The sequence below is a fragment of the Vicugna pacos genome, chromosome 8 (genome assembly GCF_048564905.1).
Source record: "Vicugna pacos chromosome 8, VicPac4, whole genome shotgun sequence".
Lineage (NCBI taxonomy): Eukaryota > Metazoa > Chordata > Mammalia > Artiodactyla > Camelidae > Vicugna > Vicugna pacos.
The window spans coordinates 9,466,380-9,482,547 of NC_132994.1; the positions used below are offsets into that span (position 1 = coordinate 9,466,380).

Genomic DNA, 16,168 nt, shown 5'->3' on the forward strand with positions numbered 1-16,168 from the left:
GGTGATGGACATTTTAATCAGCTTTATTATGCTGATCATTTCACAACATATATATCAAGTTATCATAATGAACACCATAAATATATACAATTTTTGTCAATTCTAACTTCAATAAAAGCAGGAAAATAAAGCTTATACTAAAATAATAGTTCACAACTTATCCTAGAAAGAAAGAGGCTACCAGGTGGGAAAGGAACTACAGTTCCCTTCTTTTTAAAAATTAATACTTATTAAATGTCAAAAACATACAAGACACAGTGCAGAACACAATGATAAGCTGGAGACCTGCCCGAAAGCTTAACCTCAAAACAAAGAACCAGGGGCAAAACAGAACGACAGATGGAGATGACTAGATTCGTTTAAGAGTTACCATGTTTCTCAGCTTTGTTTCGCTACTACCGTCATTGTTCTCCTAAAACAAATTGGCAATTTTTCTTAGTAATTCCAAAAATGCATCCTATTCCTAAGAACCTGACTGAATTTAACACGGTGGGGAAGGAGGAATCTGAAGGACACGCAATTTTTTACCCTGTATAAGAACTGGAACACTTCCATTTTTGAATGTAAATCTGTCTTAAAGGAAATCAATATAAGATCTAAACAGGTCACTCAACAAAATGCTGAGTAATAAGGTAAATCATTTTAAGTATTAATTAGATTAAATTAAAAACAGCATTTTTAAGTACTCCTTTGAACTAATGATTCCACACTAAAGAATTTATCTTTAAAAGATAAAAAATTTTTTAAAAGGATTATTTGAGATTTCTCGAGGCGCTGAGGACAAGAGGGAACCAAAGTAAAAATTTCTTTAGTTGCTTGCACTTTATCTGACTGTGACAAAGAAATGAATAATAATACCTGAGCCAAGATTAATGGTAAATTTAGCTACAGTTCTCAAGGTAGGACGCAAGCAATTATTAGTCATCACTATACTTACCTTGAAAAGATTATTGAGGATTAGAGTGTATAAATTAAACACTGCTATTTTTGTAACAAATGCTCAATGTGCCAGTATGTTTCTTTAAAACTCTTAAGTCAAGGGCAGGAAATTCTTTTCTGTAAAGGGCCAGAAAGCAAATACTTTACAGGCTTTGCAAACCAAGAGGCAAGATCGAGGATATTTTGTAGGTTCTTATATAACAGAGAGAAAACAAATTTGCATGAACTTTTATTGATAAAATTCAAAATATAATAATTGTGAACAATTTTCTGGTAACACAGGTCTACTAATAAGAATAAAACTGCTTTGGGGGAGCAGCATTTCACATAATTAGGGCTGAAAGTTAGTGTTCCCTATCATCAGTTTCAATTGCAAATGTTCATCTGTAAAACCAATCTCAGTTCCTGGGACTTAGAAAAATGGTCTGGCTAGCCATATTCACTTTGTCATGCCCTAAGTACTAAAGTTAGGTGAAAAACAAATAAAAACACTAATCAAACCTCTTAATTTCCAAGGGTCAGCTTCTATGCAACTGCAATTCATTTGAATATTAAAATCTTTACACTTCTTAATATACACTGCCTTATTTTTAGCAATCATTTCAACAAAGCAACTTATTCTTCCTTGACTCTTAACTATAGGCTAAGTATAAACAAGAATACTAAATACAGAAGATCCTCTTTAAATCTTAGACTCTAAGAATCCAAGTTACACAGGAGTAAAAACAAAAGATAAAAATTTATTTTTATCAGAAACAAGGGAAACAGAAAATAACCAGGATTAATAATTGAGGGCAATAAATCAAACAATAATAAGGTGAAGAAAAGAGCTGGGGTTTCTCAATCAAACATGTGTGCATGGGGGTGGCGGTGCTAATCCACTAAAATTTAATAAAAATGTGTCTTGAACATTTTTGGCAATATTAATTTGAAGTAAATGTTTGGCTTTTAAATTTATGCTGAATATCACATTGAATAATGTCCTCATCTGATTCTAAACATTAATTTACAACTACGCAACTTCACATTGATAAATGTGTGAAATTACACACCTAGTCTCCGTCAAGTTAGTCCTATTCAATTATTACCTCAGCCTCACCAACAAGGGCTTTAGACTAAGTAAACATTACCTTTGTGGTGGAAAGATGGGCCTGACTCCTACAATTACCAAATTAAAGAAAATATTCATTCCTCGCTAATAAAAAGTGAAGATATTAAATCTTAGTGTTAAATATTAAATATTTAAAATATTTTCTTATGAATGATAAAATTAACAACTTTAATTTTCTCACAACTTCATTTTATTATCTCATGGAAAATCTTAAAAACCAAATAAACAAGATATATAAACCTAATGATGGGGAGGAGATATACTGCTAAATAGAAGCATTAACATTTTGAAATACCTTTCTATACCCTTTTTGGGAGAGCCCAATGTGATTTACAAGAAAAGTAAATTTTTTGTAAAAAAATCTCTGGGAAAAGGGTGAAGATCCACGGATTTTTATACCTAAAAAGTTTGGATTTCTGATCTTAGCACTTTAAGCAATATTACAAAAGCATTCTGATTTGACAAGTTCTCCTTTGGCTTAGGAATCTGATGTATTACAGCAATGAAAGTTCCTGAAATGTTCAGAAATGAAGAAATAAGCTAAAGAGGTGTGAGCAACTTACAGCATAGAAGTGAATGTTGGTAAGAACTTCTCATTACACGTTTACTTTTAATAACCCTTAACATAAACTAAACCAGTGGCTGAGAAAGGGTGGAGAACAGTCAGAAACAAATGCGTGTTTCGGGAAAGCTCCCTAGGTTTTTCTTATAACTCCAGACCCTATTCAGAATCAGTTCTCTACATATTCAACAATTTTTTTTTAATTATTCTATCTGCACAACTGTACGTCAGCATTGGTACAAAATTTCTAATCATTCCTGATTTTCATTTCCGCTGGTTCCAAAGGTGATAAAATTTGAATATGCAGCATTTTTCTTTAAATCACATTAAAGTTGGAAGTCAAAGAATGTTAAGAGTGTACAGCCTCTTACAGACCACCGAGTCTGGATCTTCTGGCTCTTCCAGTAACATTAAAATCAAGACTCAGAAATATGCCTAAGATCACAACCTAAAAGCTGGGACTTCACCTCCAGCCTTGTGCCCTTTTAACTAGATCAAGCTGCAGCAGACTCTTCGGGCAACCTGAAATCAGAATTACACAGATAAGAACTGTTTAAGAAATTCCCATTTCACCAACTACTTAGTGTGAAGAACCTTATTTTATTTCAGAATCCCAAAGTTTTAAAGAAAGTAAACATTTATATTCATAGTATAGTAAATATTGACAGTTGTGTCCCAGTAATTTAGTAAATGCTCCTTATATAAAATTGCAAATTTTATTTAGCTTAAGACTGGAAATGAAGACATCTGGGTTGGTTTCTATCTCAATTTTACAATACTCTTCTAGTTTACTAGCAAATATCCACCTGTCTGACTCCATTTCTCATCTCCCGACCAGGGATCATAACAATAACTATTGTACAAACTTAGTGCCAGGAATATTATCTCTATTGTTTCTAATTCTCACATTTCACAAAGTAAGCATTATTTACCTATTTTACAGGTGAGGAACTGAGGCTCAGAGAGATTGTTTTCCAAGAAACCGAGCTAGTTAGTGGCTGAGTTGGAACCCAGCCTAGAGCCTAAGGTCCTTGCATTACATCACTTTGCTCATATCCTGATATGTGTGGTCCTGGTGTGGTTGGGGAACAAGAAGTACTACATTTGAAGGACTACTAGGGAGATAAAAATCACAAAACAAAAATATTTGCTGAAAAGACATATTGTGATACTTTCTCTAGCTATTAAACTGAAAATAAATTTTTAGTAAATTTTATTAAATAGATTTTTAGAGTTTTAAAAACTCTGCTATAGATACTATTCTTATTATTAACACAGAAATGAGCACTGTACAATTAAAAAAATGATTTTGCTTTTACAGGTAACACTGTAAATTAAACGAGAAAGTAGGTATTTTTACGCCTATTCCTGTAGTTGAAATAAGATTTCTCTAAAAGTTCTATTAAATCACATGCATAAACATAAAGGTATTTAATAAAATTAGAGGGGACAAAAGTGACATAATCTGATAGAACAAAAGAAAGCAAGAGAACCTGGTACACGTACCTGTCCTTTCAAACAGATAAAAATACTCTCAGATATTCAAGAAAAGATAACACGCAGATGTTTAACACTGGACATCTACACAAAGTATTTACATCATATATCAACCTATGGTTCACTGCTGCAGACAGGTGAAGATATTATGATTGCTTCTCTGACAGAAGTCAAGGTGCTTCCCCACTGGTGCAACCACTTTGGAAACCAGTATGGAGATTCCTTAAGAAACTGAAAAAAAAAAAAAAAACTTCCCCTACAATCCAGCAATCCCCCTCCTGGGCATATAGCTGGAGGAAACTCTAATGCAAAAAGATTAGCCAAGACCTGGAAACAACCTAAATACCCATCGACAGATAAATGGATAAAGTTATCCAGTGAATACATACACTATGGAATAGTACTCAGCCATAAACAAGAACAATGTCATTTGCAGTAACATGGATAGACCTGGAGACTTTCATACTAAGTGAAGTAAGCCAGAAAGAATTAAGCCAGAAAAATACCATGATATCATTCATATGTGGAATCTAAAAAAATGAGACAAGTGAACTTATTTACAAAACAGAAACAGACTCACAGACATAGAAAACAAATGTATGGTTACTAGTGGGGAATGGGGAGTGGGGGGGTTGGAGGGATTTCAAAATTTTCAGATACTAACTACTATACATAAAACATATAAACAACAACATTCTACTGTATAGCATAGGGAACTATATTCAATACCTTGTAATAGCCTATAATAAAAAATATGAAAAGAATTATGTATATATGTATAACTGAATCACTATGCTGTATACCAGAAATTAACACACTGTAAACCGACTATACTTCAATTTTAAAAAAATGCTCCCGCAAGTTTTATATCCTGTCTTATATCAGTAAAATGTTCAGTAAGCGATCCACAAATATTTCTGTGTGTGGTCATTGATTTTTTTAAAAAGTTTAAAATCGGGTGGGGGGGAGGGCAACTAGGGCGAATGTAGGGCATGGTTATTAATCAATGTAGCCTAAAAGCAAAATCGGAATTGAAGTTTCAGGTAACCTTTTACCGGTATCATGTCCTACAACTAAAAGCATCAATCAGCTCAAAATGAAAGGTACTGTTCACACTTCGGTCATAGGTCGCAATGTGTGATCTGCTAACATGACAGCTTTACATAAAAATCATCAGTGCCTCTATGACTCTGGATCCTTTCCCCAACAATGGCTAAAGTGTTAATTTCCGTGTCCTGGGATAATCCCCACACAGGTAATGAAACTCTGACCGTGTCAATTCTCCGGGAGTTTCATCTCCACGAAACTTCTTTCCACTTTTCTTTTTTTTTTTTTCTCTTTTAACCTTCGCTGGAGGTTCATACCACACAAACCGCCCACCAAAGGGGCGTTCTTCCCCTCACCCACACTCTCCATACAACATTTCACTCCCTCTGTAACGTGTAAATAGCGAGAGGAAGCGCGGGCAAAACTGCAAATTCCGAAAACTCGCAGAAACTGAAAGAAGAACCCGAGGGAGAGAGGTGGGGGAGGGCGGGGCCCGCCGGTCCCGGGAGCCCGGGAAGGAGTGGGGCAGACGGGAGGACCCCTCGCCCCCTCAACGCCGCCAAGTCCCACCGCCGCTGCCTCCCCTCCGCTCACCTCGATCTCGCGGATGTTGTTGGAGGTGACGAAGATGCCGATGCCAATGGGGATGAAGATGAGGCCGATGATGAAGAAGGTAGGTAGCACCGTGCCAGCCGTAAGGATGGGCTGCCAAGCCGGGAGCCGTTGCTGTTTGAAGGCCGTGTTATCTGGTCTCCGGTTCTTAGTGGTGCCCCCAGGAGCACCCGGGGGCCCACCATCCACTTCATCCTTCGCGTTATAGTTCATCGCCATCGACCCCCAGGGCGCGGCTCCGCGACGCGCAGGTGGACCGCCCAGGGAACCCGCCTGCTGGCCACCGCCGCCACCTCCGCTGTGAAGGCGGAAGAGGCGGGACACCCTTCCGCAGACGGCCGCCGACCGGAAGCGGGAGTCGACAGGGGACGCCAGAGGGAGGGAGAGAGGAAGGAGGGAGAAGACTGAGGGACAAGGGGAGGGGGAAAGGGAGGAGGATGGAAGAGGGAGGGAATAGGCAGACGAAGCCTGATCATCTGCCCTGTGACGACAAAGTGAGGGCCTCTAGCCATAGAGCATGAAGCTACGTTTGCGCATGCGCGGCCCTGGGGGAGGGGCGCAGAGGCCTCGCGCTTGCGCCATAGGCGCATCTTGTCTCCACAGTGGAAGGTTGTGTTCGCCCACGCCTCCCGGCAGCTTCGGTGTCATGGCGACGGCGGATCCGGGTCTCAGGTCCCACCGCCGTCGGCCCAGGAGCGGGTGGCGTCCGCGCCAGACAGGTCTTGTTTTACCTCGAAGGGGATTGGAGCATTGAAAAGACCACACCGAAGGACCCTGAGCCTTGTGTGATTGACCGTGTTTGCTTGAGTTATAAAAACCACGACTTTCTGTAATTGAAAAAAAAAAACTTCACTCAGGGCGCAAATATTAAGTGGGATGCGTGGTCGGTGACCTTTTTGTCCTCATTAAATCATGTCACTTGGTTAACCCTATTATCGTGTCCCTAATTGAGCTGTTCTAATTTTTCTAACATTAGTGGACTCCGCGTTCCTTTAAGCATCTTCTGTGTACACGTTTAGGTTTTGCACATTGTTTTGAGGGTTTTTTTTAATTGACGTATAGTTAACGTACAATATTAAGTTTCAGGTGTACAACACAGTGAGTCACAATTTTTAAAGATTAGACTCCATTTATGCGTCTCGTAAAACACTGGCTATGTTCCCTGTGCAATATATCCTTGTAGCTTTTTTCATACATTAAAATCTGTACCTTTTAATCCGCTACCCCTATCTTGTCCCTCCTCCTTTCCCTGTCTTTACTGATAGCCACTAGTTCCCTGTGAGTGTTTCTTTTTTCTTATGCTCCATAGTTTATTTTTAGATTCCACATATATGTGTGATATCAAACAATACTTTGTCTTTCTCTGACTTATTTAACTTAGCATAATACCGAGTCCATCCGTGTTGCTGCAAATGGCAACATTTTATTCTTTTTTATGGCTGAGTAGTATCGTATGTGTGTGTGTGTGTGTAGGTGTGTGTGTGGGTGTGCGTATAACACCTTTTCCTTATCCATTCATCTGTCGATGGCCACTTATGTTGTTTCCATATCTTGGCGATTGTAAATAATGCTGCTATGCACATTGGGGTGCATGTATCTTTTCAAATTAGCGTTCTCAGTTTTACGGGATATGTAACCAGGAGAGGCATTGCTGAGTAGTATGAGAGTTCTATTTTTAGTTTTTTGAGAAACCTCCATACTGTCTTCCACAGTGTCTGTACAACCCCCTAAAAGGAAAAAAAGAATCAGGCTATTAACCCAACATCCAGGGACATGCTGGACCCAAGCAGGAAAGCAACCACCCTGGCATCGAGAGACCGAATGTTAGCTCACCTAGCGCTTTGTATTAAAAGATGAATGATCAAAAAGGGGAAATTGATGAAATGAAAATTCATATTTTATGACAATACAAGAAAAATTTGAAGATGAAATTTTTTTCTGCGCATTTTGGCATCCTCCCTCCCCTTTAGTGTATATTGTGCATCTGTATTAACCAGATCTCCTTAGGAGATAACCTTCCTTCTTCATCTTGCAAAGAGTCAGGATGACCCATTACTCCCTTTGTACGTGCAGATCTGGAGTGTGTAAACTGTCAATACATCATTTTACATACAACTTTTTGTCTCAAAAACGTATATACTGTGTTTGACCTCTAACGGACAGAACAGTTCTCAGAGATTTCTGAAAGACTGTCTCCCAAGTTATAAACCGCAGGTTAGCTCAAAATTTTCCATTTCTTTCTTAGATCAACTACGATTAACTTTTTATCAATAGTAAAATAAATTTGATTTCTTATGTTTATTGCAACAGGGATTGATCCAAACTGATCTTGAAAAATTACTTCTTTTAAAGCTGACCTTTTCCTTATTTTTATGTAATGTAGTTATTAAACTTTTTCAGTTAGGCCTTTAAGAAGATCCTTTCCTTCTCATACTGAGAGATTGTCTGTTTAGCCTGAGGTCATTGGTGTTGTGATGAAAATTTTGCAAGTTCATGAATAACCACAGTCAGTAATCAGAAATACAAGTAGAACAAGATATTTTAATGGTTTCTCATTAGAGGAAAGACAATGACACCAAAATTCCTTAGTAGACAGCCTAAGAACTTTGTCCAGGGAAGGAAATAAGGTTTCATTTCTCATAATTCCACAGTTTCTTTAAATGAAAGAATATAATTCTTATGAGATTTCAGACTTTGTGACTGCCACTATATAGAACCTTAGCTGATTACATCCCATGGATATATTTTTCCAATAGGTGCCATCAGTTATTGGTAAGGGTTCTCTTTTAATATGATGTTACAATTTCTTGTTTGACAGCCAACCGATAGCTGTGACATGTGTAACAGTGAAATTATTTTTAAAAAGGGAGGGCAGTGGAGGAAAGAGACTTTCCATACTCTGTGAGAATCATCAAGAGATATAAGAAAGTAGAAGTTGAAAAATATTAGCCCCTGGAGGGAGGGTACAGCTCAAGTGGTAGAGCGCATGCTTGACATGGACAAAGTCCCAGGTTCAATCCCCAGTACCTCCTCCAAATAGAAATAAACGAATAAACCCAATTACCACCCCTTCATAAAACAAACAAAAAAATTAATCCCTTATAAATCATATATTTGGACTATTGTTAGACTTACCTTTAACTTACATTTTGCCGTTAGTCCAAGTTTTAAATTACTGGAAGTCTGCAGGGAACGGGTGTGGCAGGCAGTGCATCACGCTTTGTTTTTGAAACACTTGGGTCACTGCTACCTGTGAAGTTGCTCGTTTATTGCTTTAAAGTAACTAACATATTCTTGAAGGATGACTTTAATAAGATGAGCTTAAATGTGAAAGTCAATTTTTACTGAGCCTGGTTAGTTCCATTTTAGTCACTGGAACGAAATATTTATGACAACAAACACCAAGACTTCCTAGGATTTCCCTCTGACGAGCACACCAAGGAAGAAGGTAGGAGTTCGACACACTGTTCCACAACATCATTTTAATTGTCACTGAATCTTCGGAGAGGAATTATCTGCACTCACTGTCTTTGATTCCTAAACCCAGGCAGCGACCCACTGCTCCCCAAATTCAGACCCCTCCTCTATTGAAATTGTCTACTCAAACTTCAAGATTCAGGTCAGCAGCCAACTTGAGGAATTTTTGTTCCCTCAAACTGATATTAGAACTGCTCTCTGGGCGCAAGGCAACTTACACATACCTCTATCCTTGCACCTACTGAAAAATATATTTACATCTGCCTTTCCTACTAGATACCAACTTCTCAGAGTCAGAGATAGTGTTTATTCGTTTCTATGTCTCCAACAGCTGGCAGTGTCTAGGTTAGAAAAGATATTCAATAAATCTTGTAAAACTAACCTGACCTACTCCAAATGAACTCACATTTTAGTGAGAGAAACAATTGCCAACAAACAGTTGAAATAGAATGAGGTCAGCGCCATATAAGATGTGTGCACAGGAAGTTATAGGGGGTCTGGGGAGGTACCGCACCTTATCCTCTTTATGATGTCAAAAGCTAGACTAAGGAAATGGGTCTTAAGGTCTTAGGGATATTGTGGTTCCCCACCCAGGAGACAATTGAATCAAAAATAAAGGGATGTAGAGAAAGCTGAACCTTATACTGCACTTACAATTAATGGTATGTAAAACCGTATATCCTGGCTGATCATGTTCCTTTTCTCAAGCAAGGTCTTAGCAGGATGCCCTTGCCTGGAAACAGAGATCTCTGGTACCCTCCATTTCTGGGAGATACTCAGTTTGTTTGCTTATGTAGTCCATTTTCCCCACTGCCTACAGTGCTGTATGTGGGAACCAGTGCTTAGCCTCTTTGTGAATTGAAAATGCCTGAACACATCGCTCTTGTTAGGCTAGCATAGACCATCCGGTGTTCTGGTAAGATGAGGGCACTTTGTCCTTGCAGAGAGAATATCTTCTCTTAGAATCAGTGATTACTGAGTTTTTTCTTGTTTAATCCAGATACTCCTCATCTGAAACCTTCCATGGGCACAGAGGCTCCTGCAAAGGAAGAATCAGCAGCTGGGTCAGTATGGTGAGGAAGATCTGGCACCAAACACGCTGGCTGAGGTCCTACTGCTGATGGAGGAACCCTCTGTGATTTGACTCAACAACTAAGTGTCTATGAAACACCCTGCCATTTTGACTGTGTGTATTTCTTGCTCTCAAGGAGGAGAAAGAAGTATGCAGTGGGAGCCAGAAAGACCCAAACTGAGAATGTGGCTATGGTCATGGAAAGGTTCTGTAAAGATGGGGGGAAAGAAGACAGGGCAGCTGGGAGAAGGAATTACAGTGCCTTTTGCAAACATTTATCCAATATCTTGTCTTCCCTGTGACTAATGTGCAAGTCCTGCCTTTGAGAAGCTTACAGTCAAACTGGGAAGACAGCTTTGTACACCAGTGCTGGGCAATGTAAGGGCAGAATGGGACAAATGGACTCCTGAAAAGAAACAAAAGAAGATTTTCCTCCTAAAGATGCTTATCTCTGAAAGAAATGCTGGAAATAATGCCAGGGGAAACTAAAGGACTGATTATCTTAAAAAAAAAAAAATTGTCTGGGCAGGGAGGGTATAGCTCAGTGGTAGAGCATGTGCTTAGCATGCACGAGGTCCTGGGTTCAATCCCTAGTACCGCTATTAAAAGATAAATAAAATAAAAATAAATAAACCTAATTACCTTCCCCCACAAAAAAATAAAATAAAATAATTTTTAAAAAATTATCTGGGAAATTTAGGGAACCGGGTTCCAACCATTATCTGCGGACATGTTGCTGTGCCCGGAGACATGCAGTCACTAAGGTTGCCCCAGTTGAAGAGAGACCTCTTTGTTTGACATCTTTCACAGGTGTCTTGGGATTTATGGAACACAAGTTTCAAAAGTCAATTTTAATAACATTTAAAGAAAAAAAAAGGAAAGAATTTGCTAACAAGCCCAGGGCCCGGGAAGTCACTCCAGCTTCTCTATCCATGTTCTCATTAGAAGTGACTCTAGCCCGGGGCTCAAAGGGAGCAAATCCACTTGAGCAAATTCAGGGGAAATCCTGAGACCCCTTCTCCTGGGGACTCGTGAAGCAAAGAGACTTTGGGCCAGTGCTCTGAAACCACGCGCACCAAAGGGCTCCCCTCCTCCAAGAAGAAAAGCCAAAGATTGCCCTGTGGGCAAGACCCCTGACATCTGCACCTTTCCTGTGCAAGGCTTCTTTGTTTAGACATCATCCTTGCCTGCTTTTTTGATATATCTATCTTTAGACAATGAACATGAGAAACCTAACAAGGCAAAGATAAGTTAGGATTGGCTATGGCCACAGACCACCATTTCTGGCTCAAGGTGGATAAATAAAAGGGTTCAGAGCACAACCCCACCGTCATCTCCACCCCACTTCACTGACACCATCACCCAACTGCCCTGGCAGAGGCTGGGCTGTGGACTGCTGGTGAAACTTCCGGAGCATTTGCTCTACCAAGTAATCCACCTTAAGATTGACGGCGGAACACAGTAGAAAATATCTGAATGTTGGTCGATGATGCACTTGGTGCGGCTCAGAGGGAGAGGGGCCCCTGTAACCAGTTCCATCTCTTGGTGTCTTGCAGTCTTCATCTCACTAAGGAATCAAACTGAGATGTAACTCAGAGGAAGAGCATCTCTCATTTTGGCGGATCTGCTGGACTGCTTCTGCTTATGCACTGTGAGAAGCACCATATTTTCAAGAAAATACAAAATGCAGAAGTGAAAAATATTTTGAAGTAAACAATTTTAAGAAAAAAAAGGTCGAATACTCATTTTAAATGATTTTAATGTGATGGATATTATGTTCCAACTCAAAAAAGAATATTGCACAATGCTTTCATATCACAATTGTTTTTCTCACTCTGGTGAGATTTTGATAAACACGGTTGACTTGGGAGATAACACAGAGAATATCTTAATGGGTTAAATAATTTCAATAGCCCGTGAAGAACTGAAAGTTGGATATTACATTCATATAAAAGACAAGTACATATCCATAAATTCACTCGGCTGTAGTGAAAAATGATAAACTTCTCATGGATTTAATAAAACTTAAAAGAGACAAAATTGAGACTGCTGTGAAAATAGAACGTAGCTCCAGAATTTCTCAATGCAATCTTTTGCTTTTGAAAATCCATTAAACCTGCAAGACTTCAAAGAATATCTGATCACATTATAAGCCTCTTACATTGGAGAAACTAACATCTGATATTTTTAAAGCAAAATCTAAATAAATACAAATCTAAACTGTTAAAATAACAAAATCTGTGAATGGTGAGGTAAAATTACCCAAATAACATAAACAAAAAGAAAACAACACCAGAAAATCAATGTATCATGTCATGGCACCTTTAAACACTTCTGTCCAAATTTATGAATCTATGGTATTTTTCCTAGGTAACAAACACAGTTTTCATCATCTAGTTATGGAGTAAACACTAAAAACTTTAGAAAGTAAAACTTTAATAGCCACTAAGCAAAATGAATTCCACAAAACTCTCCCGATGTTTATGAATTTATCACAACAATTTTTATTGTTTTTCCTCTTTGCCCTCTAATTCATATTTTTAGCAGAGGCACAGCACTGGAGTCTGGAGGGGGATATATGCCTCGGGTGCCAGATGTGTTTTTCTAAAACTTCCATTTCGCATTTTTGTTATTTTTAGAATTGTTGCTCATCAGATTCATGACCACACCCTACTTTTGCTATTCTTTTTATTTCCAGGAAAATTCAACCACAGTATCAAAAGAAAAGACACAAACCATATTACATTGTCTGATACACCATTTACTTTTGCTTCATCACTGATTTTTAGAAGCTGTGAATAATTTCGTGTGTCTGCGTGTGTTTAAGCTAGCTTTTCCGCACCATGAATTTTTTTAAGTGGTTGTCCTAAGATACAATTAATTCTTCATATTTCGTGAACATTCCAGGCATCTAATATCTGGAATATTTATTCTACCACTATCTTCATCAAACCCTAATATTTTATGAAATACTTGAAAAAACATGTTTGCAGCATATTCCCTCAAAAACCACTCTCTCATCAAAAAGAAAAGGGCTGAATAATGGATTAATTCAATTGTGCCTTAAGCTGGAAACACTAATTATGACTATGTTTCAGAAAACATAATTACTCCATTCAAAACTGATTCTCATTCATACTGATGATTGGAAATTTATTTACAATAAAAGATGTAGAAATTATGTGAGCCTAAGATGGTGCCAGGATTGCACATGGGGGCAATTGTTTCAATTGGATGTTGGTATTGGAATATGACTGTTTACAATCTGGTTGTTTTATTTTTAATACTCTATTATTTTATTTCAGGACCATTAGTTTTTTAAATTAATTTAGATTCATTTTACACATCTGTCACTCAGATTCCACGTGAGTTTAAACAGAGGACTTAAGCATAGCATGGGCAGAAAAAGGCACCATCCATCTAAGTGACTTTGATTGCACCATCATCCTCACTCTGCACTGCAAGTACCGAATTTCATTACAAACTCAGGGGAAATAAAAACTTTAGATCCAAATATACATAAATTACTTGTAACATTTTAAATTATAACCAGGAATTATTTAAATAGTCTTACCCTCTAACATTTTCACTATTAGTTTAATAAAGTTCCCACACGTTGAGAAAGTTATTTGCTTGTGATAGATCAGAATATTTTTGCCATCAGACATGTAAGCAGTGGCAAATAGGGGACTTAACTGTGAGTCAATAAATGTAACAAGACTAAACCCTTTCCTAATTGAAACTGTCATTACAGTTCAGACGCACTTTCAGAAATCAAAACCCATCAGAACAAATTTTTAAATCTTCACACAGACACACTCTAGTTTTCTTAATCAGTAACGAAAGCCCTGCAGGTTCTGTGATGCATTCACAATCATTCATGCTGAGACAAGCCTACTGTAGCATTTCGTTTCCTCACAAAAATCAAAGCTAATTTTACATAAAATATAGTTGTTTAACTTATAATACCTGCTGAATATGATTTGCCAATTCCACGAGGTATACTTAAAACCTTCCAAAGATACAGAGGGAAGGAAATCCAACACTAATTTTTCTGTTCCTGAGATTCAGTGCAGACCCCTCTCTATGGCCTTATGAACCCGGGTACAACTTGTGGACTGAGAAATGGGCCAACAGTGTTACTCGTGTGCTTTCTAGTTATCTGCGTGACCCTCAGAAGCATTCTTTCTTCACTCTCAGGAAAGTGACAGGATACGTGATTTCTGCATCTAGAAATTGATGTATCAACTCTTCACTGATCTTTAAAATGATCTTTTTAAAGACCTTATTGAAAACATGTCCACATTAACAAAGTCTTTTAAAAAAAAAAAAAACCTGTACTCTTAGGATTCCAAGTAGATTTAAATGCAAATTTTCACAGAAACCAAAATTCAACAGCAGGTCTGACACTGAGATTTGAGTAACGTATGTTGTGGCTTTGAATTTTTAAAGAATATATTTTCTAACCTGTATGTGGTTATGAAAACCTGTCCAAATCCTACCAAGAAAAAAATGTTATCTAGGGATTTCCTTTACCAATTTTTTAAAAGATGCTGATACTATCTAGGTTGGTTTTTATTTTCAGGCTTTCATTTGGATTAGATTGTGAGAAATATCCTGAAATCACAGTTCTTATTATAAGTCCTGTGCATATAAGCAAATAATGCAAACAGAAAGATAATTGACCTGTCAGTAGAAGCTGATCCAATAACACTTAACTGGTTCAACTCATACCGCCCCTCCTACCAACTTGTTCCATATGAAAAGCAATTCATCCAGAGATTTTGGCACAGAATGCCAGAAAGAGCAACTTTAAAAACTGGCTTAAGTCTTTAAATTTAAACTCTTTAATCAGAGTGTTACTTGTTAGTGTTGAACCATAATCAGAACCACAGCATCGTGCAAGTAATAGTAATACCTCTCCCAGAATCTCCTGCTTTGGTTTTACTTCTTGAATTTGCCCCAGGAAATATATAGAGTGTTTCACTTTTTTTTTTTCCAGAAACAACAAATTGATAAAAGTAAGTATAGGTCACCTTTTTGAATACCCTAATAGCAATGCATTTGAAGAACTGACAATGTATTCTACAGATATATGTGCCATAGACTATGAAAAAGGAAACACTTTAGGAAAAACAAATCACATTACAAAGTGTATTATAAAAATAAATTACATAGCATGTGCCCATGGACCTGAAAGCTTTGCAAAAGGAGGAGAAGTTCCTTTTGACGCCAAGATTGAACTGCTCTTGCCAACTATTTTTATATTATCAGCAACACCGTTTTCAGTTTTTCCATTTATATCCTCAAAAAAAAAATTCACTGGAAGTAGAAAATTATTTCCAGTAGCGATCAGTAGCATGGAGGACCTTAATGATGATGGAGAGCTGTAGAAATACTATCCATTCAACAGGGATGCAGAGGAAGTACACACACCCAGTATGTGCTTGGTTTACCATTTCATCTGGAGTTCATACGTAACTGGTGGATGATGATGCTTTCTATAAAGAGAAGAAAGAGATGGCATTTTCAATCAAACTGCAACTCAGATCAGTATTTTAGGTGAGGATCGTTACCATACCAATCCACTAAAAGACCACAGATGTTACAGAACGAAACAAACAAACAAAAACAGGTGCATGAGCCCAATAGCTTCTCCTGCTGCTCCTTCTGTTCTTGGGTGACTTCTTTACATCGGCATTGGAGTTTTACCTCCCAAATTCTTAAAGCCTGTTATAAACCAGGTCAAATGTTCTAACAATACTTGATTGATTGTATCCAAGCAAAGCACTGAACACAAAGACGGTAATTACTATGTACGAGGTCCACGGTGGGAAACCAGATTATTTCC

At 37.9% G+C, this 16,168-nt stretch overlaps 2 protein-coding genes and 1 long non-coding RNA gene across 5 annotated transcripts in view; 1 reads left to right on the forward strand and 2 right to left on the reverse strand.

Annotated features, from left to right (window-relative positions):
- The window catches only part of TMEM30A (transmembrane protein 30A), a 42,046-nt gene extending 35,825 nt beyond the window's left edge, over nucleotides 1-6,221 (reverse strand). Inside the window, exon 1 of one of the 2 annotated variants that reach the window (XR_012074786.1) lies at nucleotides 5,751-6,221. Coding sequence is in view for 1 of the 2 variants with exons in the window: in XM_006216118.4 (XP_006216180.1) it covers nucleotides 5,751-5,987 (237 nt within the window). In the remaining variant the exon portion in view is untranslated. The remainder of the gene's footprint in view (nucleotides 1-5,750) is intronic. The other variant, XM_006216118.4, reaches the window with a different exon arrangement.
- On the forward strand, nucleotides 5,736-10,593 carry LOC140697636 (uncharacterized). Its single transcript, XR_012074787.1, has 2 exons — nucleotides 5,736-5,829; nucleotides 10,246-10,593. It is a non-coding gene; the product is annotated as an uncharacterized lncRNA (long non-coding RNA).
- A 1,466-nt stretch (nucleotides 10,594-12,059) lies between these two features.
- Nucleotides 12,060-16,168, reverse strand: part of FILIP1 (filamin A interacting protein 1) — a 191,838-nt gene continuing 187,729 nt past the window's right edge. For both annotated transcript variants that reach the window (XM_006216117.4, XM_031680277.2), the window contains exon 7: nucleotides 12,060-15,818. In XM_006216117.4, the coding sequence (XP_006216179.1) occupies nucleotides 15,778-15,818 (41 nt within the window). In that variant the 3' untranslated portion in view covers nucleotides 12,060-15,777. The remainder of the gene's footprint in view (nucleotides 15,819-16,168) is intronic.